At 55.5% G+C, this 27109-nt stretch overlaps 1 protein-coding gene across 1 annotated transcript; it reads left to right on the forward strand.

The window, feature by feature from the left end:
- Positions 1-5158: 5158 nt before the first annotated feature.
- On the forward strand, positions 5159-26639 carry SH3TC2 (SH3 domain and tetratricopeptide repeats 2). The gene is made up of 19 exons (XM_064724911.1): positions 5159-5257; positions 6612-7013; positions 8440-8577; positions 10458-10562; positions 11329-11456; positions 11991-12096; positions 12392-12535; positions 12636-12837; positions 13319-13392; positions 14180-14375; positions 15300-15436; positions 16197-16238; positions 16496-18202; positions 18297-18477; positions 20084-20234; positions 20700-20822; positions 21262-21412; positions 22591-22787; positions 23352-26639. The coding sequence occupies exons 2-19, from the start codon at positions 6758-6760 to the stop codon at positions 23541-23543; spliced, it is 4230 nt and encodes a 1409-aa protein (XP_064580981.1). The 5' UTR covers positions 5159-5257; positions 6612-6757; the 3' UTR covers positions 23544-26639.
- The last annotated feature ends 470 nt before the right edge of the window (positions 26640-27109 follow it).

Genomic DNA, 27109 nt, shown 5'->3' on the forward strand with positions numbered 1-27109 from the left:
TGCCCTGCTCTCACCCCACTGCAGGGCAGGGGACGTCGGGGTTCATTTTGGTTTTCTCTTTGAGTTGCCCTGGAGCGCTGAAAGCTGCTGGCAGAAGGATTTCCTCCCCTTGGGCTGGGATCAGGAGATGTTCATGGACAGCCTTGCCCAGCATGAACCATCTGTGGGAAGCCCAGCTCTGGGATCTGTGCACTCCTGCAATTCCTCCCACCTTCCAGAGAGCATCCCCTGCTCAGGATGACCTGGGAAATGCTGCTGATTTCTTATTACTGCAGTGGGATTGTCACGATAATTCGCTTTGCCTTTTCTTCCTCAAATTATTCCATGGGAAAACCAGGAATCAGGGCGATTCTGGGGGAATTTAGGGCACCTCCAGCAACTGGAGCTCAGGCCAGGTCTCCAATCCTCAGGAGGAGGCCAAATGCTGTAATTAAGGAGAGCTAATTTCTTTTTCCACTTCTAAGCTGCAGAATGGCTCGCCCCAGGTAAGCAGCAGGTTATCTCTTTTCTAGGAAATCTCACTCTTTTTTTTTTGCTCTTCAGTCTAAAAATGGAATGCAGACCCTGAAAATAAATTCCCAGAGAACACCACTGTGCAAACATCCCAGGCTTTGATTCAAAGTGTTTGGATTAATTAGCTTAAACTGAAAGCTTTCATTCTGATTTCAGCCTTGCCTTTATGGACAAAAAATTAAAGCAGCAAAGCTTTGGAAGTTGAAAAATCAAAATGTTCCAGCCTGGAAATATCAAAACAAGATGCTGAGCCTCGCTGAGCTGCTTTGTTGCTTTCTAAAAGGAAATGGCATCGAGACCAACACCTTTACAAGAGGCTTGGATCATTAAGCACTTCAAAAAAACCCCCCTAGTTCAGCATAAGCAATTAATTTCTTAATTAGATTTTCTCTTTTTCTTCCAGAGGGAAGTCTAAAAATATTGATTTTTCCCATTCTATCCAAAGATTTCTTTAAATATGATCCCCTCACTGGATGGCTGAGCTGGAGCTTGAGCTGTGGGAATTACATGGAGTGGTTCATTTAAATTCACTTTGTCATCTTTCCTTCTCCTTGTCCTGTTTATTTCTGTTCCAGCGGCAAAACAACACCAGGGTAAGAGCAGAGAATAATACAGAAAATAGAGACTGAAAGGGAAATTGAATATTAAATATTTTTTGGAAGTCTCATTTTCTAGAGGTGAAACACATTTCCTTTGGAAGCCTCTCGGAGGAGAACATCCTTGATGTTTGGAGCAGTTTTCCTGCTGGTTTTCAGTCAGCTCCATCCAAAGCAGCACTGGATGAAGCTCAGCTGGACATTCCCATCAGCATTACCTGACGTGGGCTGTCTTTAACTCAGGAACCATAAAATCCCTGCTGGAATTGCATGTGGCTGTGCTGACCACTGAGGCACCCCCAGCTGGGAGCTCCAAAAATCCCTGGGAAAAGCTTCCAGAGGTTTTTTTTTTTTTTTTTTTTTTCCTGGAGATGTCATCCAGACCCAGCTTCTGTGTCCCTGCTGCTGCTCAGGGCGCTGCTCCCCTATTTTGGAGCTTTGCCTTGTTTTTTCTGGTGATCCCAATTCTGCAGCTCCACAGGGCTTGGGGATATTTTTGCTAGCCTGTGGAGCTGCTGGGGCTGGGGACAGCAGAGTTGGGATAGCAGGGCTGGGACAGCAGGGATGGGGACAGCAGGGCTGGGGACAGCAGGGTTGGGGACAGCAGAGATGGGGACAGCATAGTTGGGATAGCAGGGATGGGACAGCAGGGATGGAACAGCAGGGCTGGGGACAGCAGGGTTGGGACAGCAAGTGGGATGCAGGGATGGACAGCAGGGCTGGACCAGGATGGGACAGCAGGGATGGGACAGCAGAGTTGGGACACGCAGGGATGGACAGCAGGGATGGGGACAGCAGGAATGGGAGAGCAGGGTTAACGGCAGGGATGGGACAGCAGGGATGGACGGCAGGGATGGACAGCAGGGATGGGACAGCAGGGATGGGACAGCAGGCTGGGGACAGCAGAGTTGGGGTCAGCAGGGTTGAGGACAGCAGGGATGGGACAGCAAGGATGGGGACAGCAGGGCTGGGACAGCAGGGTTGGGGACAGCAGGGTTGGGGACAGCAGAGATGGGACAGCAGGGCTGGGACGGCAGGGCTGGGATAGCAGGGATGGGAAGGCAGGGATGGGAGAGCAGGGTTGGGACAGCAGGGCTGGGACAGCAGGGCTGGGATAGCAGGGCTGGACAGCAGGGATGGGACAGCAGGGACGGGGACAGCAGGGACGGGACAGCAGGGCTGGGGACAGCAGGGTTGGGATAGCAGGGTTGGGATAGCAGGGCTGGGACAGCAGGGCTGGGATAGCAGGGATGGGAAGGCAGGGATGGGAGAGCAGGGTTGGGACAGCAGGGCTGGGACAGCAGGGCTGGGATAGCAGGGCTGGGACAGCAGGGATGGGACAGCAGGGACGGGGACAGCAGGGACGGGACAGCAGGGCTGGGGACAGCAGGGATGGGACAGCAGGGATGGGGACAGCAGAGTTGGGATAGCAGGGCTGGGGACAGCAGGGCTGGGGACAGCAGGGTTGGGGACAGCAGAGATGGGGACAGCAGGGCTGCCATCGCATTTTCCCGTGCTGGATGCAGCGGAGCGGTTCCTGCTGCCATCTAATGGCTCTGACAATGAACACCCAGCAGGGAGAGCCCGGCTCAGCCAGCGCTGCTGCCTGGGGAGTCCCTGAGCTCTCCCGAGGGCTGCAGGAGGTCACACCGAGCCCACAACACGGCACGATGTCCCTGAGGGGACACTGGGCACGGGGAGAAGGGCAGGGACAGACATTCCTATGGCAAAGCTCAGGACAAGCTCCTTTGGGATGATGCTTCTGGTGCCAGCAGCTCTGCCCTTCCTGGCGCAGGGTGAATGCACTTCTCATCCTCAAATGCATGGAAATGGGAAAATCCTGAGCTGCCAGGACCTGAAGGATCAGCAGTGCAACTCCTCACCCTGCACAGCCCCAAAATCCCACCCTGTGCATCCCTGGAGTGCTGTCCAAACCCTCCTGGAGCTCTGGCAGCCTCAGGCTGTGCCCATCCCTGGGGAGCCATTCCCAGCACCCTCTTCTGTCCTCCCTTCCTCCTTCCATGCCCCATGCACGGCCTCACTTCCCTGGCCGTGTCTGGGACAGTCTGAGGCTCCCTGGCTGTGGCACTGAGCTGCTGCCCTGCAGTGACGGTGACAGGAGCAGGGAGAGTTCCCGGATTCCCACCCCAGTGCCAGGGAGGAGACCTCAAACCACAGCTCCTGGTGTGGCAAAGGCTCCAGACCCACACGGATCCATCCAACACACACTGAGCCAGTTTTCCCATTTTCCACTTTCCCAGTTTTCCCACTTTCCCAGTTTTCCCATTTTCCACTTTTCCAGTTTTCTCACTTTCCCAGTTTTCCCATTTCCCCATTTTCCTGCTTTCCCATTTTCCACTTTCCCAGTTTTCCCATTTTCCTGTTTTCCCATTTTCCACTTTCCCAGTTTTCCCATTTTCCTGTTTTCCCATTTTCCACTTTCCCAGTTTTGCAGTTTTCCAGGAGGGTTCATTTCCTCCCCTGGCTGAAAACAATGCGAGAGGAGCAGGACTCAGCATTTCTGAACATGAAGCGCTGAGTTCAGCTCAGTTCAGCCCCAGAGCCCTCTTAACCCTTTCGCTGTGGGATGGAGCAGAATTCCCAGGGCAGCAGCAGCAGCTTTGGATTGAGAGAATTCAGAAAGGGCTTGGAGGTGGAAGAAAATTCCTGAGGGAGGGAAATCAATGAGGAGAAAAGTCTCAAGGCCAGGTCAATCTGGCTGCACTCAGGGACTGGCCACACCAGTTTGGCTGTGAAAGCCTTGAGATTTCCGTGTGTCCTGCATGAACCCGCCCATTCCCCAGTGCCCCAAATGCCAAAAAAGCCGGGAAAATGCTGTCCCAAAGCCACCCAGGGATGGAGGGACATGAGGCAGGTTCTCCGGGTGAGCAGCCCGAGGGGTCCTGGATTCCGGGAGAACCTGGAGGGGGCAGGTCCTTATCGCTGCTCTGTGCCATTTGCACAGGGTGACAGCGAAGGCAGAGCTCTGGAATGAGGAAATGTCCCTGAGGAATTGTCCCCTGTGCTCCTGCCAGCTCCCAGCCCTCCCCCACCGGGATTTCAGAGGGAGGGCAGGAAAGCTCAGCTCCATCTCACACCAAAGTGGCTACCAGAGGATCAAACCATGAACCAAGGGCTCCTTTGGCCTCAAACAAAACCTTTCATCTTTTTCTGTTTGCTTTTTCCTCCAGCGAAGCCGGCTCTGGGCTGACTTCCTTTGCTTTCAGCTCCAGTGTGGAATAACAAGCTGAAAAGCCACGAGGCTTCGTTTTTGAACCTGCCAAGGAATGGCCGACTTCAGAAGGAGCAGAAACGTCGGGAAAGCTCCGTGTTAACTGTTTCATGATTTCCACATCGAGAAATGTCGGTGTTAACTGTTCCATCCCTTCTACGTCAGGAAATCTCCGTGTTTAGTGTTTCAGGAATGCTCGGTGTTAGCTGTTCCATCCCTTCCACGTCGGGAAATCTCGGTGTTAACTGTTTCATGATTTCCACACTGGGAAACCTCCGTGTTAACTGTTTCATGGTTTCCGCGTTGGGAAATCTCGGTGTTAACTATTTTCATCGCTTCCAAGAGGAAAAACATCCCCGTGATTGCCGTGCCGCGGACTTTAGCACCAATACTGCTGGGTGCACAGATCTGTTGTTCTGTGCCTGTATTTGCATTTTGCCAGGGGTGTCGGAGCTGGGATTCCCCAGGGAATGCCTCTCCCGGGATTCTGCTGCGAGCAGAGCACAGGTGAGGCCGGGAGAGGCTGTTCCTGCCCGGGAAGGGAGATCCCAGCCCTTGGCACGGGCACACGGTGCCCATGGAGCCCCCCTGGAATTGTTTCCTGCCCGGCCGGGCGAAGGAGGCGCCTGGGAATTGCGGGAGCCGCGGTTTCTAACCCAGCCCCGGGTAACTCATTGACCTCTGCCGGGAAGCGGAGGTTCCCAGGATGATAAGGAGCTCTTGGAAGGAATTCCTCCCCTCGTGTGAGGGAGTGGCAGCGCTGGGCACGCTCGCAAACACGTCCGCAGCCCCGGCAGCTCCATCCCGGCAGCGCAGCAGCGTTCCCTGGGGCTCGGAGGGAATTGGATGCGGGAGCTCCAGAGAGGCTGGAATTGGATGCGGGAGCTCTCCGGGAGGGAAGCGGAGCTGGGAGCAGGTCAGTGGAGCCGCAGTCTGTGTGTCTGTCCCGGGACTGTCCCCTGCCCTCTGGCCCAGCTGGGCAAAGCCAGCCGGCAGCTGGTGCGGGTGGATGGAGCGATCCAGAGCCTCTGGAATTCCGGGTTGGAGCAATCCAGGGCCTCTGGAATTCCAGACTGGAGCGACCCAGAGCCTTTAGAATTCCCGGTTGGATCCAGCCCCTCTGGAATTCCAGGCTGGGGCGACCCAGAGCCTTTGGAATTCCCGGTTGGATCCAGCCCCTCTGGAATTCCAGGCTGGGGCGATCCAGAGCCTTTGGAATTCCAGGCTGGAGAGATTCAGAGCCTCTGGAATCCAGGCTGGATCCAGCGCCTCTGGAATTCCCGACTGGAGCGCAGAGTTCGGGGCTTTGGCGCCGCCTGGGTCAGGGGCTCAGGAAGGGACAAGAGGGTTTGGGTACTTTGGCACCAGGGGCTCAGGGATGGGTACGGAGGGAGGGACAGGAGGGTTTGGGAGCTTTGGGAACTGAGAAATGGGTTTGGGAAAGGGACTTTGGTGCCAGGGCTGGGTGTCAGCCCCGCAGAGCTCTGGGGTTGGTGGCAGCTCCGTCCCCGAGCCGAGGGTGCCTGCACAGCCACTCTGACCCTGTTCTGTGCCCAGGGCAGGGAGTGTGGCTGGCACTGGGATTGCAGAGGGAGCAGAGCCCCTGGAAAGCAGGCACAGGCAGAGAACCCCCTCTGGAACAGGCTGAGGTCCCAGGAAATATTCCAGACTTATCCCTGGCTTTTCCAGGGAGGCCAGGCAGCAGCAGCAGCAGCGATGGGGGCTCTCCCGGGCAGATCCAGCATTTATTTGTTGGGAAGCAGAAGGGGAGGAAGTGGAGTGAGAGGTTTTCAGCTTGCTGGCCAAAAGGCAAATTCCAGCTCAGGTCAAACAGGAGGTGACACCTTTGCTTGTACAGGGATGGGTTTGGTTGTTAAGTTGTCAAGGTAGACTTAAAAACAAAAAGACATTTCACAACCACAAAGGAAGACATTTGTGTTAAAAAAATTTAAAATATTAAAATATTAAATCCCACCATTAAATCCCTTCCACTGCACCAGTGAGCTCACAGCCCCATCCAGCCTGGCCTAATTATTCCCTACTATAATAATTAATGTAATAATTAATCCCTGGATTAATTATTCCCTGCTCTGGAGAAGTCCATGGCCTGGGATGCAGCCTGGGAGAGCCAGCAATGCTCCTGGAGCACCCCCAGCACATAAATCCCTGCAGTGGTGGCTCTGCCTGGTTGCTGCAGCAAAAACCCATCCCTAAAACCCCTCCCAGCCTGAAAATTCTCTCCCTAAACCCCTTTGGGTTTTATTTTGCAGGGGCTGTGTTGCTGCTGCCCAAAGATGCTCTGCAGACCCTGCACCGCTCAGTGAGCCCTCCCAGGCACCCCAAATCCCGACCCCGACGGCTGGGGAAGCTCTGAGGATGTGAGTGAGCACGGAATGAGGCTCACCCTCATCCTGGGATGCCCAAGGGATCCTGCAGGGCAGCCAAGCCCTTCCTGCTGCTGTTGGAGCTGGGGTTTGCACAGTGCTGCCCCCGAGGTGCCCACAGTGCCCGGGCTGCAGGACTCACCTGGCTGTGGGTGCCAGAGATGCCCATGGTGCTGCCAGCTGCCCCCAGGGTGACACAGGAGAAGCATCAGGCAGGGAAGAGGAGCAGGATCACAGCCAGACCCACAAGGAGGACGCTGGATGGGCCCCAGGTGGACACCCCCAAAGGTGAGGGAGCAGCTCTGCCCCTGGGAATGGGGGAGAGCAGCTGGGAGCTGGGGCAGGCTTGGCAGAGCGAGGGGAGGAATGGCAGGAATGTGCCATGTGGGATGGGCACTGCCCTCCTGGAGGCAGAGAGCAGGAAAGGAGGCTCAGGGGGCCCTGCTGGCTCTGCACAGCTGTGACAGGAGGGGACAGCCAGGGAATGGGAACAGGAGGAGAGGAAATGGTCCCAGATTGCACCAGGGTTGGATATCAGGGAGAATTTCTCCATGGAAAGGCTCGGCAAGCACTGGCACAGCCCATCCAGGGCATGGCAGAGTCCCCATTTAAAGGACATAGCTGTGGCACTAAGGGACATGGTCTAGTGGTGCCCTTGGCACTATTAGGTGTGTGGCCAGACCTGATGCCCTTAAAGGCCTTTCCAAAGCTCACTGATGCCCTTAAAGCCCTTTCCAGCACCGGCTGCTGCAGTGAGTCCCTGCTGTGCCCGCCCTGCGCCCGTGCCCGCCGCCCCCGCGGTGGCAGTGCCCTCTCAAAGGGGACATTGTGCATTGTGGCCGTGCCCAGCCCCGTGCCGGGCGGGCAGCGAGCAGCCCTGCCCCTGCCAGCCCTGTGCCAGCCCTGTGCCAGCCCTGTGCTGCTGTCATTGCACACATGGGCTGCTGCCTGGGGACCCCCTGGCACCCGGAGCTGGCGCTGGGATGCACAGGTAAGGTGCCCGTGGGGCTGCAGGGCTCCTGCCATGGGCTGGGAGCCTTGGGGACACCCTGGCACTGAGCACTGGCCCCTCTGGCTTTCCTCTGGGATGGCTCCTGTGCTCTCTCCTCTTGGATTGGGATGTGTAGGGAGTGAGGCAGGATGGTTTGGCCAGGGAGGGGACAGGGTGACTCTGGGGCTGGTTTACTCCCATGCTGTTGGTGTTTCCCCTCCCTGCCCAGGATCCCTCCAAGCACAGCCCATGGGTGCTGGCATCCCCCAGGGCACCATTCCAGGGTGTCCCAGTGAGCTGCAGGAGGGACATGGCTCAGCCAGGGCCAGAAGGTGCCCTGAGCACCAGCCCTGGAGCCAGGAGTGCAGCCCTGAGTGCTGGGACCTGCCTGGGGCTGGAGCTGTTTGCTGCCCACTGGCACAAAGTATTTTGGCACTGAGGAGGTCAGTGAGTCACTGGCACGGCTGGGAACAACTCCCCAGCTGCAGTTTCAATTGGTCTCTTGAAAAGAAAGCTCCCAGTTCCCTTTCTGAGCTGGCTCAAATGAAAATAAACACTGAAGCTGCGAGAGCAACCGGAGTGAGCCCTGGGGACCCATGGACGGGCTGTGCCCTGCTGCTGGCAGGGGTGGCACGAGCAGCGTCCCACCTGTCACACCCCAGGGACACCTCTCAGGCCGGGAGGACCCTGCCAGGGGTGTGGACGCCTCTGCCCCCCCTCCAGGTGAGGAGTGTGAGTCCTGCTGGCCCTGGGCCCCTGAGCTCCTGCCCCACGGGGACAGCCCACACCGCCGGGGACAATGGTGGAGGGACACGGACACGGACACGGCACCAGGGACACGGCCCCAGGACATGGCAACAGGTACCCAACCCCATCCCGAGGGAATGGCATCAGGTACCCACCCCCAGGGAATGGCATCAGGTACCCACCCCCAGGGCATGGCATCAGGTACCCATCCATGGGACATGGCACCAAGGACACATCCCCATCCCCAGGGAATGGCACTAGGGACTCATCTCCATCCTGAGGGAATGGCATCAGGGCCCCATCTTCAGGGAATGACATCAGATACCCATCCCCAGGGAATGGCATCAGGGATCCATTCCCAGGACATGGCATTAGGTACCCACCCCCAGGGAATGGCATCAGGTACCCACCCCCAGGGAATGGCATCAGGTACCCAGCCACAGGGAATGGCATTAGGTACACATCCCCATCCCCAGGGCATGGCATTAGAGCCCCATCCCCATGCCCGTCCCCATCCCCATCTCCATTCCCAGAGAATGGCACCAGGTACCCTCTCCAGACCCTGCCAGGCTCTGTGGGCACAGAGAAGGGAGGAGGGCAGCCAGGAGTGGAGCAATGGCAGGAGCCAGCTCAGATTTAGTTCTGCCTCCCTTCACTTCCCCTTCTCCATTTCCTCATGTGGAGCTGCCACATGAAATGTAGAGACTTTCTTCAATGTAGACCCTTTTCTTTCAAAGCAAAACTCATTCATGGCCTGTCCAGCCTTGGGCTGTTCTTTTCTACTTGCTAGCTCTACATGAGAATTCTATTTCTTTAAATAAGAATTCTATTTCTGAATGCAAACATCAGTTTGTTTGAGTGGCTGGCAAAGCTGGCTCAGTGAAAAGAACTGTAGAGCAGAGTTCTGGTCAAAGAAATGACTTTAAAAAGCTGCTGCACATTCCAGCTCCACATCTCCAGGTACATGTTTATCTTACAAATCCTGTCTGATTGCTGACAAAAATTGGGGTTTAATCTGGTTATCCCTCCACTGCCAATGCAGCTGTGGAGAGCAGGGCTGGAGCTGTGTGTGCCTCAGCTTTCATTAACATAATTAGCAGCTCACATAGCAGGCCCTGAATCCTTTATGGCAATAGCTGATGATGTGTGGAGCAGGGAGAATGCTGCTTGGGTTTTGGACACCCAGAAAAGCAGGCAGGGGAGAAAATCTCATTTTGATTTTCGAATTTTTGAATGAAGAGTTTTGCAAGGCCTTGGCTCTCCTGTGCAGGGGAGTTGAAGCCTCCTCCAAAAAAAATCTCTGCTGGGGATTCACCCTTTTAACAGATCTGCTCATCTGAGGATCTGGCCAGGAAAAGGGAGGGAAATCTCCTCACTCCAGAGCCACTCCAGCACTGGAAAAAAACCCAACATCAAGGGAATGATGGAGTCAGACCCCATCACTCCCATGGGTGTCATGGACAACTTTTATGGAAAATCCTTTCCTTAGGATTTTTCTTCCTGAGAAGCTAGGAGGACTCAGGAACAAAATGTAAACATTGATTATCTGCTGCTGTGGAATGCAACAGGTGCATCTGGGATTGGTCTCATGTGGTTGTTTCTAATTAATGGCCAATCACAGTAAACTGGCTCAGACTCTCTCCGAGACAGAACTTTTGTTATCATTCTTTCCTATGCTATTCTTAGCCAGCCTTCTGATGAGACCTTTTCTTCTGTTCTTTTAGTATAGTTTTAATGTAATATATATCACAAAATAATAAATCAAGCCTTCTGAAACATAAAGTCAGATCCTTGTCTCTTCCCTGATCCAAGAACCCCTGTGAACACGGTCACACACGGGTCTCTCCAGCCTTGAGCACGACTTCAGGCTGGTTCCAGAGTCTCCCAGTCCCAGCAGAGGTGCAGGGCTGTGCTCCAGGAGCTCTCAGCCGAGGCAGGACATCCCAGAGCTGTGCACAGCATTCCCAGCAGCTCTGCTGTTCCCTCCTCTCCAGGTAAGGCTGGGCTGGCAGGGAGGAGCAGCCCCGCTCCCGAGGCAGGACACGGCTCCCCGGAGCCCCCGGTGGTGCTGCTGGCTCTCAGGAACACCTGTCCCCCAGGTAAGGAGCTCCTGGGGCACCTCACACTTTCCCTGGCTCCTGCAGTGCCTCGGGTCTCACCTTGGTGCTGAGGGATGGGGATGGGCTGGGCTTGTGCTGTGTGAGCATCACAGCAGGCTGGATGGGAAAACCCAGGGCACACAGGGAATGTTCCTCTGTCTGCTCTGGGGTGCCCTGACCCCCAGGGCAGCACTGACTTTGACCCTCATTCATGGAGAAAGTTCCCTAAACTCCAGAATAGACTAGAAACCACAAAAGTGTGCAATAGATTGTAGAGAGCAGTGTAGGTGTGTCACTTGGTGAGAAAATTAGATTTTGAGGGTTTTAGTGTGCTGTGGGTGGAAGCAAGATGGAGGGCTTGGGTTTCTTCTTCACGCTTCTTCTTCCTCTTTCTCCATGGGTTTGGGTGGCATTTTGTAATTGGGCAGAAAAGTTCACACTGGGGGCTCTCTGGGATCAGTTATTGGGTTGAAAGGGGAAATAATCCAGGTGTCAGTTCTTCATTGGATAGTTCTTAAAAGACCTTGCAACAAGAGATTGTTGGTAATGTTGTGCCTTCTAATGAAAAGCTGCAGAACTCACAGTAGTGAGGCTGTTTTACTGATAAGAAATAATAAACACCTGAGTCCGAACATGAAATATCATCTCAAGTGCCTTCAATTCAGCCCACAGCTGGGTTTCTGGTGGCCCTGGCAGGGTGGCAGGGGTGGCTCTGGGTGCCCCAGAGCTCCTCCTGCCCTTCCACCCTCTTCTTTTCCCTTCCCAGAGCTCTCTCTCTCCTTCTCCGTGGAGAGCCGCTCCTGCGGGCGCCGCAATGCCCAGCTCCAGGAGGCTGCCAGGAGGAGGCTGTGGGCTCTGGAGAGTGATGACACAAGTGTCTGTGCCCTCTTCAAGGTACAAACCCCGTGCCAGCGTGCTGGCATGCTCCTGGAATGGTGGGAGGTGTGCTGGGGGGCCAAACCCAGCTGAGGAGTTCCTCCAACCCCACTGTGGGGCACTCTGGAGGGGACTGGAATGATGGGGAATATGAACTTGATGGCAAGGGAGGGGCAAAGCTGAGCCTTGGGATGTTTTGGGAGATCTGAGCCTAAATAGGAATTCCCAGGGCTCGGATCACCTAAGCCACGTCCCTGCTGGAGAGGACGGATCTGAGCCTAAATATTCAGGAAGTCCCAGGGCTGGGATCACCAAATCCATGTTCCTGCTGGAGAGGACAGATCTGAGCCTAAATAGGAATTCCCAGGGCTCGGATCACCTAAGCCACGTCCCTGCTGGAGGGAGCAGCTCTGGAGAGGCACAGAGTTCTCAGGCTGGGTTTTATACAAACAAATCCCAGCTACAGAGAGGATGCCTGGACTGAACTCTCCCTCCCTGCTGGGTTTCACGGCTCCAGGAGTGTCCCTTGATCTGCTTTGTCTCCCTGTGCAGGAGCTGTCAGCCAGGCTGGTCTGCACGCAGGCACACGAGGATCGCTTCCTCCTCACCTTCAAAACCCCTGAGGAAGTCTGGAAGTTTTCCACCTATCTGACTTTAGGTAATGTTTCTAATGTCTAAACAGACAGTGTGAGGAGGGTTTTTGGAGAAGGCATTGCCTGACACTACAGAACTGTAATGTTCAGGAGAGATGGACAGTGAGAGATGAATTAGAAAACTTTGCAATCTGTTGTTTATGAAATCTCTGTTTGGATCCGGGAGAATCGGGAGGATTCTGTTTGGGAAATTTTGGAGACATAATTAGAAGCTTTTGCCTGACATTTGGAAATCCCCAAGACCCTTCCTGCTGCCCAGAGAGGGAGGTGCTGATCCTGATGCCCCTCTTGGCTTCTCAGGGTACGTGGGGACCTGCCTGGAGCAGCTGCTCCTTGCCCAGGAGTTCTGGCTGGACTGTGCCCTGGTGGAGGACACAGAGCTCAGGGTCACTGTGGATGAGGAGCACCTGGCCACCATCTACATGGATCTGCTCCTCCAGGAAGGTGTGATGGGAATGCACATGGGGAATTCCTGAAAATTCCCCAGCAGGGCTGGGCTGGAGCCCCTGGTGCACTGATGCCACCTCTGACTCTCTCTCTGCAGGGAACTTCTTCTGCAGGGCAGTGCCCGGGGTCTGCAAGCTGGAGCAGGAGGGAGAGGAGGGTCTGCAGCTCTGCAGGAACGAGCTGGTCCATGTGAAGAGTGCTGGACAGGATTCCAGATGGGAAGGGATGTCCCTGCTGACGGGACAGCGAGGCGTGGTGCCCGTGACTGCTCTGGAGCCAATAGCTCACCCCTTTTACCAGTAAGTGCTGAATGAAAGGGCTCAGACCAGGATTCTTTCCTGATGCTGGTGCATGACTGGCACCAAGGCTGGCTGGGAAGCTCCTCTTGCCTCTGGCAAAGGACAAGAGCCTCACAATTCTGTGAGGATATTTCCAGGAGGGTCCACATTAGGCATAAAGCCTGGAATTAATGCAGGTGCAGTCAATGAGTCACAGCAAGGACATGCTCCTACTTCAGATGTGGTTTTTGTAAGATATTGATTGAGGTCATGCATGAGCTTATCTCTGATTAACAGATGAAGAAGTGGCAGAAAAAATTCAGGCAATGCCAGCCAAAGTGGGGCTTCACACTGGTCACCTGGCTGAGCCTTTTACTTGGAGAAACCTTTCCTAAAGATGGCTAATTTATCCTGCTCCTCCCCTGTGGTGGGACACCATCCGTGGGCTGGCCTGAGCTCAGGAGTGCTCACCAGGACCACTGAGGTCCCCTTTGCCCTGCAGATGGTTCCTGAGGAATTATGCTGTGAGCTTTGGCCTCTCCCAGGAGATCAGCGGGACGAGCTCTCGGGCCATTGGTGAGTGACACCTGGGCACTGTCCCAGGCTGGGCACCAAACCTGGGTTTGGCCACAAATCCATCTGTTCTTCTGGGACTGACCCTGCCACAGGGGCTCTGAGGGAATGCAGCACCTCTGGGCCCTCTGGAATGCAGATCAGAACTTGCAAACCACGTTCTGAGGAGCACAGAGAGCTGCTGGTGACCCCCTCCTGCCACTGGCTTTTCCCTGCCCTACTTCAATTTTATGTTTCTTTTCATTCTTTCAGGGGTGAGGTTTCAAATTGTGAGGTTCCCACCTTGTGCTCACATGAAACCTGTATCCTCCACCCAGCCCTTAACCCCAGTCCAGTCCAGTTCAGAGCAAGCTGGACACAGGAGGTCCAGTGAAACCTGTGCCCTGTATCCAGCTCTTAAGCCCAGTCCAGTCCGATTCAGAGCAAGCTGGACAAGGAGAGCCCTGCAGCTGTGACTTTGTCATGTAGGGATGGACATTGGCACTGTCCAGGATTTGGCAGAATTGAGATAGGGCAGGGATTTTTCTGTGAAAATCTGTATTTCCAGCCACCTTCCAGGCTGCAGCTCGAGAGGGGTGGAGTTTATCCATTCCTCTTTTATTTTGTATTATAATGCACGTCTCAAGGAGAAAAGGCAGAGAGCTGGACCCAAGATCACAATAAATCTTAGGGGAGAGAGGGGCAGCCCTCTCCAGCTGGAATCATGGCCTCTCCCTGCCCAGGTCTTTTCCAGTGAGGAGGTTTTAGCAGGGATCCCACTGAAATTCCCTTTTTTGCCTTGGTTTCCCAGTCAGAGGCAGGTGCATCGCCACCAAGGACCACAGAGGAGCAGCATGGGATGAGCTGAGCTTCTCCAAAGGAGATCCCATAGAAATAATTGGATTCTTCATCCCTGGGCTGCCCTGGTTTGTGGGCAAATCCCTCAGCACCAGGAGCATCGGCTTCGTTCCCACCCGACACGTAAACCCCGAACCTTGCGAACCCCTGTGAGTTTATTTAAATTAAATTCTGGAGAAAAGGGAGGGGAGGCTCCAAATCCCACCCCAAGGCTGTGTGAGAGCCTAGGGCAGGCGATTCCCCTTACAGGACCTTCACAGAGGGTGGGTTTGAGGTGTGAGCAGAAGCTTTGGCCAGACTCTGCTGCAGCGCAGACAAAAAAATTGCATTTCACCTGCCTCAGGTGGCTCTTGGAGAGGAACAGATCCAGCCCTGGGCTAATCTGGCTTCCCAGTTTGTCCTAGAAATGTTCAGTTTGTAGCTCTGAGGGGCTGGGAGCCTGGCAAGGGTGGGGAGAGCATTCCCTGCCCAGGAAACCAAATCCTGCTCTCCTTCCTCCTGCCCTGGGTGTGGAGGCAGAACTGGCACAGAGCAGAATTTCACACCTTCCCAAGGACACAGGGAGAGCTGTCCAGGGAGGGAGAGGGGTGAATCCCACCCTGACTCAGCAGCTGGCTCTGGTGGTGGCTTCCATTCGAGGCCCATCCCAAGAGTGTGGGTAGGAGGACAAGGTTTTAACCAAGGTCTGCTGGGCTTTCCCCTCTCAGAGTCACTCCTGGTGAGTTGTAGCACTTTTCTCTGACACTCCAGAAGAGACAGAGCAGATCAGGTGGTGTCCTGTGCCTTCTGGATTCCAAACCAGACCAATAAGCCCTTTCTTCTGGTGCCTTTCTGTTCCTTCTTGGAGAACCTTGATGGAGAAGGTGTCCAGAATCCTGTGTTCATCTGCAAAACAACTTCTGTGGTGGGAGGAAGAGAAGGGATGGGGAAACTTCCCATGCCATGCCATGCCATGCCATGCCATGCCATGCCATGCCATGCCATGCCATGCCATGCCATGCCATGCCATGCCATCCCATCCGCAGTGCCAGGGGCTGGGCACACGCTGATTCTTTTCTCCTGCCCCACCCCAGGGGAAAGGGCTTTGTGTTTCTGAGTGAAGAGGAGAAGTCCCCAGTGCTGCACATCCCCTGCAATGGTGACGAGGAGCACTTTGCCACCCTCCTGGGGGACCTGGCACACACGGACATCACCTCTGTGTACAGGCTGGGTGAGTGTCCCCTCTCTTTATATCCCAGTCCTGCATCCCCAGGGAGAGCTGGGCAGGCCTGGAGAGCCCCAAGATCATTGGGGTGCAGTGGAGGCACCTTCTGGGGTGGAGGCAGCACAAACCTGTGTGGGGTGGTGTTCACAGGGGTCCCAGGACGAGGGAAGAGACGAGGACTGACTCCGTGTTTCAGAAGGCTGATTTATTATTTTATTATATATATATTATATTAAAAATAATAGAAGAAAGGATTTCATCAGAAGGCTTGAAGGAAAGGAAAAAGAATGGAATGATAATAAAATCTTGACACTGACTGGGACAGTCCGAGACAGCTGGCTGTGATTGGCCATTAATTAGAAGCAACCACATGACACCAATCACAGATCCACTTGTTGCATTCCACAGCAGCAGATAATCATTGTTTACATTTCTCATTTCTCCCTAACAAAAGGATTTTCCATAAAAAGTGTCTGTGACACCTGTGCTCAGTCTGGTGACAGAGGCTGGAGGTGTCCTCAGGAGGTGACCCTGCCATGCTGGAGTCTGCAGGGCCCTTCTCTGCTGCCAGGGCAGCTCCTGAGCTGGGATTCACCCTGGCAGGTGCTGCTCTCCACTGAGCTTGGCCTGCAGCACCAGGGTTGGGGTTTCTGGGGGCTCTCACTTTCTCTGTTCTGGCTGGGTGGCTTTGGGACTTCAGCTGATTTCTGCACATTGACACTGACCAAAGATTTGGGGTTTGTGTTCTGTTTGTCTCTTTGTACAGCTGGGTTTGAACCCACAGCTGTGTTCCCACAAGTGCCACCAGGTGAGTACGAGGAGGGGACAGAGGGGGAAGCTTTGGTGATGGCTGCTGAGGGTGAACTTGGACAGGAGGAAACATCAGAGAATGGTTTGGGTTGGGAGGAACATTAAAGGTCATCCAGGGACATGGTCAAGGACACCCTCCACTATCCCAGGTTTCTCCAAGCCCTGTCCAACCTGCCCTTGGACACTTCCAGGGGTGGGGCAGCCCCAGGGAAGAATTTCCTCCTGATCCCTCTGTGGTTTCCCTGTCCCTTCCAGAGGCTGCTCTCCATGGCAGTAAAGAAATCCAGGTGCTCCAGCCCTGGGAGGAGATCAATGACTGGGCCACCAGCAGCACCTCAGAGCTGTCCAGCCCAGGCAGTGAAACAGGTCCTGCCACACTGGAAGATGTTCTCCTGGAGAAGCTGGACGACTTGGATTATCCCAAATTCTTCATCGACCTCAACGCTGGCCACATGGAGGATGCTGATGTCTTTGACCCCATACTGACCTTCCTCAACCAAGACAGTTTCGTGCCCAGTTTCCAAAGCTTTTATGATCTCAGCTTTTCCTTTCTCCACTCCACTTTTTATGGCTTCTCTGATGAGGATGAACTGGTCCTGTACCTCGAGACTTCCCGGAACTGGGCCAAGAGGACTCGCTCAGTTTGGGCTCACGTCAGGCTCTGTTTCCTCTTGGGTAAGCTCTGCATCAAAAAGCTCAAGCTCTCCCAGGCCCGGGTGTACTTTGAGGAAGCCATGAGTGTCCTGGACAGAGGCTTTGGCGACCTGCCCCTGCTGGCAGCGCTGCACGGGAGCCTCGCCTCCATCTACCTGAAGCAGAACATGAAGCACAAGTTCTCCTCCCTGCTGGGGAAGACGGTGACCCTGCTCGTGTGCCTGCCTGGCCGCTCCTTCAGCTCGGAGAACGAGCTGGAGCTCCTCACCTACATCCTGAGGGAATCCATCGCCGTGGGCAATGCCCCGCTGGAGGCCCGGATCTGCTTCCTCATTGTCAAACTCTTCCTGCAGCTGGGCAGGACCGAGGAGGTGCTGCCCTTTTTGGAGCATCTCCAGTGCCTCAGCACCACCTGGCTCAGCCCAGGCAGCCGTGCTGGGCCCCTGGATGCCACTGCCACCCTGGGCTACCTCTACGACAAGAAGTGTCTGCCGAACATCGCGCTGGCCTCCGTCAGGTCCTTTGTTCCCAGCAGCACCAAGGGCACACCGAGCCCTGTCTGGAGAGCCGGCTTCATCCTCCAAAACGCTTCCAAGCTCCTGGGGAGGCAGCAGCAGGACAGGAGCAGCATCCCAGCAGTGGCTTGTTTGTACCTCAGGCAGGCTCTGCAGTTCTGCTGCGAGAGCAGGGCCGTGCCCATGCAGAGGACGCTCTGCGCCGTGCTGTCCAGGATGTACCTCCAGCATGGCCTGCTGGATGGAGCCATCCCTTATGCAGCTAGAGCAGCAGATCTGGCCAGACTGCTGGGGGAGGAGGAGGCGTTTGAGTCCTCGCTGTGCCTGGCCTGGCTCTACGTGCTGCAGCGGCGGCCGGGCCCGGCGGGGCAGCTCCTGCGGCGGCTGCGGCGCTGCCTGTGCGGCGCGGCCTGCGAGACCCCGCATGGCGCCGTGCACAACCTGCTGGCCATGGCCCTCACCGCCCAGGGCCGCCTCCAGGAGGCTGCCGAGAACTTCCTGAGGGCCCTGCACAAGGCCAAGGAGGCGGGGAGCTGCAGGAACCAGGCCGTGGCCCTGGCTAACCTGGGCCAGCTGAGCCTGTCGTGCGGGGCGGCCCAGCTGGCCGAGCTGTACCTGCTGTGGGCAGTGCGGCTCTACAGCGAGCTCCAGGGCCACCGAGAGATGGACACAGAGCTGGCACAGGTGCTGCTGTGGCTGGCACAGGCCATGGTGGACAGGCAGAGGAGGGAAGATGCCAAACTGTGCTATGAGCTGGCGCTGGGCTTTGCCCTGAAGTGGCAGAACCTGAGGAGTGAGTACAGAGGGGAGCCGGGCAGTGTTTGAACCTGCTAGGTCCCCAATACTGTTCCCTGAGCTGTCCTTCTCCCTTTCCCTGTCCCACACAGGTCAGCTGCACATCACGGAGCGTCTGTGCCATTTCTACAGCAGAGTGTGCCCTGACCTGCAGGCCTCCATCACCTACCACGAGCACTGGGCATCCCTGGCACGGCAGCTGCAGGACAGGGAGATGGAGGCCAGTGCCAGGCAGGCCCTCAGCCAGCTCTACCAGGCTCTGGGCACACCTCAGTGAGTGCCTGGGCTGTGGGATGCTGACAGAGTGTGCTGGCTTTCCTGGGGTGTCCCTCAAGCAGGGTGGTGGTGGCTCCATCTGCCCCACAGCTCTGGTTCTGAGGTTTATGAGTTGTCACTGTGCTCTGAGAGGGAGCAGCTCAATGTCAACCAGAGCTGGGCAAACGTTGTCCCAGACAGAGCTGGAGTGTGGCCAAACACAGTTTTCCAGGACACATCCAGGCTTCAGCAGAGTGACAGGGAATTCATTGCTTCCTTTGGAAGCTTATCCCAATGATTAATCACCACTCCCCAGCAAGAACAGGCTCCTTATCTGCTCTTTGGGTAAGTCTGGTTTCAGCCTCCAGCTGCCAAGGCTGCCCTTCCTACATCTGCTGTGATATTGTCCCCAGGGAGGGCCTAAAGACCCACAGGAGGTGCTTAAAACCAGTATTAGCTCACCTTTAATCCCTGCCTAACACTGTGTGGGACGAGGAGAGGAGAGGAGAGGAGAGGAGAGGAGAGGAGAGGAGAGGAGAGGAGAGGAGAGGAGAGGAGAGGAGAGGAGGGGAAAGGGAGAGGAGAGGAGAGGAGAGGAAGAGAGGAGGGGAGAGGAGAGGAGAGGAGGGAGGAGGAGGAGAGGAGAGGAGGAGAGGAGAGGAGAGGGAGAGGGGGAGGAGGCAGGAGAGGAGAGGAGGAGAGGAGAGGAGGGGAGAGAGGAGGAGGGAGAGGCGAGGGAGGCAGGCAGGGAGCAGGGAGCGAGGCAGAGGCGAGATGAGGAAGAGGGAGGCTGGACGGGCCACAGACTGAAGCAATCGATCAAAGAGTGGAGAGGCAGTTCCCAGTCCCAGAAGGACAAATGGGCAGGGCTGTCCCCAGCTGGGATGTTCACCTCCCCAGGCAGGTCAGGGTGAGTGCAGGGGGAAGGTATTCAGGGAGCAGATGCCTGTCATGTGAACGGTGCTATTTAGGATCACAAAGCACCCCATTGCCTGGGCTCCCAGGACAGCTGGGGCCTGCCTGCTAGCAGGAGAGACACCAAGCAAACAAACTGCCCTAGACACTGCTGGCTCTCCTTTCCCTACAGCTGAGTCCATGTCCAACCCTCTGGCTCATGCCACTGCCTGGCCCTGTGTCCTCCAGTGACCAGGGGCTGGAAAAGGGGCTTGGACATGTAGCCAGAGATGTCACAAGGGACAAACACCAGGCAGAGGTGTGGGTTTGGGTGCCAGGTGCTGTCTGGGACATGTAGGTACAAGCATTCCCTGCTGGTGCTCCCATGTGGAGCTGGGAGTGACTTTGGGACTTGGTTTAGGGAGGCAGATTGGGTTTGGAAGTGACCTGGATGAAGCTCTCAATCACCCAGGGGTGAGGAGCAGCCTGAGTGGGACCACTGGTGTTCTGAATTGTGCTAAGGTGGCCAATGCCCATTAAACCTGAGCATTAAAGCATGGAGATGTCCATGATCCTACCAGGACACCTTGCTCAGAGGTGACCATGTCCTTCTGTCCCCAGGCTTTGGTAACTCCAGGAGGAGAGAGCAGGGGGTCAGTGCCGTGGGGAGGTGGCCTGGGGACAGCTCTGTGACTCCTCTGAGGTGGCTCTTTGCCTGTTGCCATCGCAGGGCTCTGAGACAATCCCTGGACTGCACCAAGCAGAGCCTGAGGATCTTCATCGACCTGCAGGAGGCTGTGAAGGCAGCAGAGGCCTGGCTGCAGGCAGGAAAACTCTATTACCTCCTGCAGGAGGATGAGCTGGTGGAAATGTACTTCCAGGTATGGGGGAGGTGGCTGGAGCTGTGCCTTGCATTCCCATCACAGCCTTTTGGGGCTGGGAAACCTGGAAGGGAAAGTTCTGAGCACTGTAAGCCTGCTGCTGGAAGGAAGGAGGAGCTCTTGCCTTACCCTCAGGCACTGAATTTCCTCTCTTTCTTTCCATCCACTGAGTTTACAGGATTTTGGGGTATAAAGAAGTGAGTTCATTGAGCCAGAAAGTGATGGGGGAGTGCCAAAAGAAGCTGGAGGTGCCAAGTGAGCAGTTCCCATTGAAATATCCATAAATAAGGGACAAGTGCCAGGCAAGTCCTTGGGGTTGAAGACTTCTGGCACCTCTCCATCCCCAGCATTATTTTATCAGCTGAGCTGAAAAGTGGAAGAGCAGCTCCTTAAATTTGAGGTTTATTTAATCACACCAATGTCTCTGCCTTTCCAAATGTCACCCCAGCCCCTTTTTCCTTGCAGGCAGCCATCCAGACTGCTCTGAAAGGGGACAACTTCTCCTTGGCCATGGACCTTTATGAGAAAGCAGGTGACACCTTCTTCAATGGCAGCCGGAACAGGGCCCGGGCAGTGGAGTTTTACAGGGTATGGAGCCCCCTGAGCACTCTGTCCCTGTGTCCCCCTGTGGTGGCTGGGGGGGCTTTGCCTCAAGGATGGAGGGTGCAGAGGGATGGGCTGATCCCAACGGTGCCAGAGTGGGAGGCTTGGAGCACAGATTTGCAAAAAAAACCCAAAATTATTTGGGATTGGGAATGGGCTCCTTCCAGTACAAATCCTGGTGGTGTTAATGTACGCTGGTCACTCCTGGGTACACCCGGTCAGAATTCCAGGCACCCAAGGAAGGGCAGGGATGTGAGGCTCAGGCTTTGAGAGCCATTGGGATTTAAAACTCATTTTCAAGGGACTAAAACCTAAACTTGCAGTGGCCATCCTCTGCTTTGGTCCCTGTCCTGCTGCTCTGTCACCCCCTCAGGCAGTGCTGATCCCCCAGGAACACCCTGAGCTCACCATTCTCTCTCCTCAGGGAGGAGCTGTGCCCTTGGCCAGGAAACTCAAGGCCACCCAGACAGAGCTGAGGCTGTTCAACAAACTGGCAGAGCTGCAGATCAGCCTGCAGGGCTATGAGAAGGCTCTGGAGTTTGCCACGCTGGCAGCCAGGCTCAGCCTCAGGGTCGGTGAGTGATTTACACCCTAAAGTTACTGGGAGTTACTGGGAAGTTGATGATTTATTGGGGAGCCACTGAATCTTGTGGATGAGAACCAGATCCATGTGAAAAGGGGATCTCCTGCTTTCCTAACACTGCTGGACCTGTTCTTACCCAAAATCATGACAGCTTTTTGAGGCCACTTCCTCTTTTTTCAGCTGTGTGAGAGCAGAGGGTTTGTGTTACCCCAGAGCACAGGAAGTCTGGTGAAAGCACAGGACTCAGCAGTTCCTCTCTGCCCTGCTTCTGCTAAAAAACCTCACCCCTTCCCATTACAGAAATAGTTTGGATGGGCAAAATGCCAGCTTAAATGTCTGGGATAGGACCAGTCTTGTACCAGCCCCTTCCAGCACCCAAAACAATCCCCTGGCTGGATGACACTCCTGTGCCAATCTGTCCAGCTGTGGCATCAACCACCCTGCCCATGGCTCTGCTTTCTCTCAGAGGTATCCACGCCCAAAGCTGCTGAGAAAATGCATCCAGAGTGGCTCAGCAGGGCTGGGGATGGATTGAGTTGGATCAGCAACTTTTCCAGGGGATCCATGGCAGGAGCTGATTGATCCCACACCTCTCTTTTCCAGGGGATCCATGGCAGGAGCTGGTTGATCCCACACCTCTCTTTTCCGGGAGATCCATGGCAGGAGCTGGTTGATCCCACACCTCTCTTTTGCAGGGGATCAGCTGCAGGAGCTGGTTGTTCCCACCTCTCTATTTTCCAGGAGATCCCACCCCTCTCTTTTCCAGGAGATCCAATGGCAGGAGCTGGTTGATCCCTCCGCTTTCCCAGGGGCTCAGCTGCAGGAGCTGGTTGATCCCACACCTCTATTTTCCCAAGGGATCAGATCCCATCCCTCTCTTTCCCAGGGGATCAGACTGCACGGCATGTTGGGTTGAGAATCCCACCTCTCTCTTTCCCAGGGGATCAGCTGCAGGAGCTGGTTGATCCCACACCTCTATTTTCCCAAGGGATCAGATCCCATCCCTCTCTTTCCCAGGGGATCACCTGCAGGAGCTGGCTGATCTCACCTCTCTTTCAGCTGCAGGAACTGGTTGATCCCATCTCTCTTTCCCAGGGGATCAGCTGCAGGAACTGGTTGATTCCCAGCTGCAGGAACTATTGATAGTCACACTGTCTCTCTTCTCCCCAGGGGATCAGCTGCAGGAGCTGGTTGCCTTCCACCGCCTGGCCACAGCCTATGACCTGCTGCACATGCACGAGATGGCCGAGGATTGCTACCTGAAGACCCTGGCCATGCGTCCCCCCGTGCTGCAGAGCTCAGCAGAGGCCCTGTACTACTGCAAGGTCTACTGGCACCTGGGCAACCTGGCCCTGCACAAGCTGAAGGTAAGAGAGGAGCCCTCCCGTGCTGCTGTGCCTTGCATGGAGGGCTGAGGGTGGGGGTCACATCTGGTTTTCAAGGGAGGAAGGGAATTTGGAAAGAAGTGCTGGCACTTAGCACCATTCCATGAAATCAGGTGTCCCTGGATCCTGCTGGATCCCCAGGCTCTGCTCCAGCTCCAGTGAAGTGTTGTTATAGAGCACGACACAGCACAAAGTAGCACAACTCCATCAGAAGGGTGCAAGAGAGATTCATTACAGCCACATGTTGCTTTTATACTTTTTCAAGATATTTACATTCATCCAACATACACATTCACTGCCCATTGGTTATGGGAAAGAAACAAAGTTCTCAGTGGGTGACCAAGCAGCTATGTCACTCTGTGAGCCAGCTAGAGGCTGTGTCTCTTAACATCCAATCTCCATGGTGACAACCTTGGTGTCTTCCTCAGGAGAGATCTGGGGCTTTCCTTTCTCTTTAGGAGGCCTTTGCTGGCCCACAAGAACAGCACAGAATGTCTTTCCTACAGTGAAGCCCCTTCCTAACACCTGTCCTGTGTTTTCTCTCAGGATGAACAGGATGCAGCCTCCTACTTCCTGCTGGCCCTGGCTGCAGCCACCGAGCTGGGGGACCAGGAGCTGCAGGCCCTGCTCCGTGCCAAGCTGGGTGCCATCCCCGGAGCCCCAGGGGGACCTGAGGGCACCCCAGGCTGTGCCACAGACCGGCCGCGGTGGCTGAGCCAAGGTGGCCACGTGGTGTGACCCGTGTGCCACCCTGAGGACACCAGTGGAGCCTTCCAGCAGCACCATGCAAGGTCTGTGTGCCCACCAGGACCAGCCCAGGAGAGTCCTGCACCACGTCCTGAGGGGCTGGAGGGGTCTGGGCTCCTCCTCCCAAGCATTTGGGACGCTGCCCTTGTTTTCCAGGAGCAGGGCTGTGCCCAGAGCGGAGGTGGCACAGCCAGGGCAGGGTGGCACAGCAGTGGTGCTGGAGCTGGGGGTGCAGCAGGGCTGAGCTCCTGGGGGGTTCAGGAGTGCCCTGCCCAGGATGGGGACTGGGGGGAGCTGCCATGTGCCTGTCCCCACACCTTACAGCAGTTCAGCCCAGCCCAAACGTGTTTGGAACAGCAACTCCTTTATTTACACCTGGATTTATCCTCATCTGCTCCACGAGGTCTGGGCTGGCATCTCTGCCAAACCCCTCTCCTGTAAAAAGCACCACCAAAAGCTTTTGCCAGTGAGGGACAGAATAGAGAGGTGAGGAGGAATAAAGGGGCTGGCTCAGCCTCATCTGGAGGCAGAAAAAGGCGCTCAGGGGGAGGCAGAGCCACCCTGACCCCAGCCCTGCCACCCAACCTCCGGGTCTGGAGCAGGAACACAGGAACGGGGAGCTGCTGGAGTCCCCATCCCTGGAGGTGTCAAAACGCGGATGTGGCATTTGGGGACACGGGTTAGAGCTGGGGAACGGTCGGGCTCGATGATCCTAGAGGGATTTCCCGACCTTGGAGGGATTCTCGACCTTGGAGGGATTTCCCCACCCGAGCAGATCCCAGGCGCAGGAGGATGCACAGCTCTGCTGCTCAGCCCGAATCGCCAGCAGAGAGCAATAAATGCCCATTTTTGCAGCGGGAGCGGCTTCCCCGCACAGCCCGAGCGCGGCTCTGGAGCACAGGGAAGAAGGAGAGCTTTTCCCAGCTGATCTCTTTGCTTTGGCAACCAGCGGCCATCTGGGCTTCACAGCCAGACCCCGCTCCCAGTTCCTCCAGCTCCCTGCCCGCGCTGCCCTGCTCGGATTGTAAAATACAGAATATTTATTTATTTTCTCTCTCCCTGCTCTCTACAAACGCCGAGTTCAGCTGCCTCCCGCAGTCCCTTCGAGGCGTTTGTCACCGGGGCAATGGTTATTTACCTCTTGTTTACCGGGCATTGCTGCAGGGCTGCCGGGCAGCCTCACACCCAGCCCGGAGCAGGGGAATCTCCATCCTGGGTGAGATCCAGCCGGCTCAGGGCTCCCCAAACCTCCCTGCCCACCCCACTGATGGGCTGCCTGACCTCAGTGCAGCTGCTCGGTGCTCACCATGCCAGGGCAGGATGTTTTCTGGAGGTTTTTGGTCAGTTCTCCTTTTTCTTTTGGTCTAGATGGTCTGTAAGGACCATTCCAACTTCTCAACATCCTCCAGATCTGTTCACAGCAGGGAAAAGCAGGGTGTCACACCTTTGTGCCAGGAGGAAGATGGACAGGTGGAAATCAGGGTGTGGAGAGGAGCTGGGATGGCTCTGGAAGCCCTGAGGGGTTTATTTAAAATCTCAAGCTCAGTGTCTGAACTGGCCTGACTCAGCTGAGCTCCAGGAGTCAAACAGAGACTCTGGAGCTGCTTCGGAACCAAATGTGTCCTCCTTAAATCACAGCAAAACAAATTTGAGGTGGGAAAAAGTCTTCCTCCTTGAGAGCATCCTGTAAAATATCATTTTCCCTGTCCCTCACCTGCCTGCCTGCTCCCACATGCAGTGATGAGTGGGATGAGAGCTCAGGGTGGCCAGGGCTAATTAAAATTTACAATACAATGAAATTTAAAGCTGTTGTTCATGTGCACCAAGTCCTGGGTTGGTGCCCAAGGAAAGATGAGGATATTCCATCCCTCCAGCCCCCAGTTTTGTGGGCAGAGAAGTTTGGGAGGTTGTGCCAGAGGAGGTCACCAGTGGTGGCTCAGCTTCTGCAGCTCCTGTCCTCCTCCAGCCTGCCCAGGATGGGGATGTTGTCCCTCATTCCTGGGGCATTCTGTGGGACACTGCAGGAGCCTGCCCAGGGCTGTGCTGCTGCTCCCGGAGAAGGCTCTGGAAGGAAGAGAACGAATGTGGGAACACAGAATTATCCTGCAGAAAGCATCGACCACAGCGTCCTGCCCCGACACGGCGGAAATAGGGGAAAGGGAAGGGATGGATCAAATCTCCTGTGACACCAGCGGGGCCGTGGCTCGTGACTCCTGCCCCAGCCACATGTGACTGCCTGCTCCATGCCCAGGCCAGGAGTTTTCCTTCCTCCCTGCAGCCAGACAGGCTGGAAATAGGCCTAGAGGGAGCCACGTGCAGCAGCACGAGCTGCTCGGAGCAGCACCTTCCTCCCAGAGCTTCCAGAGGGTGCTGGGACATCCCTGCCTTGGATTTGGTGCTCCAGTCCTTCCCCAGTTTGGCCTTCCAGCACTCCCAGTGCTGGCACTGTGATCTCCCGTTTGTTTGATGCCTCAGGGGGCCATTTAAGGCCTGGAGTGACCAGGGGCTGGATTTCTCTCCCATATGTTCGTTCTTGGACAGTGGAAATACCACGACAGGAATAATTCTTGCATCATCTGAGCTCTGCTGTGAGCCTCCCGTGGAATGGGGAGAACGGAAATGCTGATAAATGGAAATGCAGATACGGACAGAGAGCTGGGTTTATTTGGATTTTCGTGGAAATGACTCGTTCCTGCAGAAATACAGCACCCAACAATAACAGCTGTTATCAGCAGACATTTTTACATCATTCCTTCGTGGCACACTGGTGCAAACTGGGCTGGATGAGAGACCTGGCGTGGAGGAGCAGCGAGGCTGAGGCAGAGATAAACCCTGAGCTCAGCTTATCTCAGAGGTGGCTGCTCCTCTCTGGGCAGCATCTCCTGCTGTTGCCTGGCTCAGTAATGAGGAGTTGGTAAACACCAGCTGTTCTGCTAAGCAGAGCTGGGGGGAGTGTGTAAACTGGGTAATTTAGATTAAAAATCATTTATTTGCACAGCAACCTGCTTGTTCAGTGATAATTGGGCTCATAAATATGTATGGGGGAGGAGGAGCAGGGGCTGAGGCTGAGCCAGGAGTCACCAACTGTGGCTGCAGGGGCTTGAATAAACTCTCCATCTGTGCATTGGGATGAAAACACCTGGAAGAGGCCTGGAATTCCTGCAGTGCTGCTGGGCTGCCCTGAGAGCTCACCTTGTCCTGGGGCAGGGCAGAAGGGGCAGGGAAGTGACTCAGGATGGGGAATAGTTGTAAAAATAACTCCCAGCAGGGATTGGAAACTCCTTGTGCTGAGGTGGCATCAGGCAGGGGGCACTCCTGGAGCTGTCACCTCTGCTGGCACTGCTCTGTCACCTCATTGTCCCTGGCACTCCCCACCTGGCATGGGCATTTCAGGGAGAAATCCCTGTGGGCATGGAGAGGGCAGGGAGAGCAAACTGGGAAAATGGGGCAGAAAACACAAAAATGCAGCTGGTGAAACCCCAGTGCCAGGGACGTGTGGATGTGGCTCTGCTGGGTGCCAGGGCATGGGAACAGCTCCCTGCTCCTGCCTTGTCCTG

Source organism: Zonotrichia leucophrys, chromosome 13 (assembly GCF_028769735.1).
Source record: "Zonotrichia leucophrys gambelii isolate GWCS_2022_RI chromosome 13, RI_Zleu_2.0, whole genome shotgun sequence".
Lineage (NCBI taxonomy): Eukaryota > Metazoa > Chordata > Aves > Passeriformes > Passerellidae > Zonotrichia > Zonotrichia leucophrys.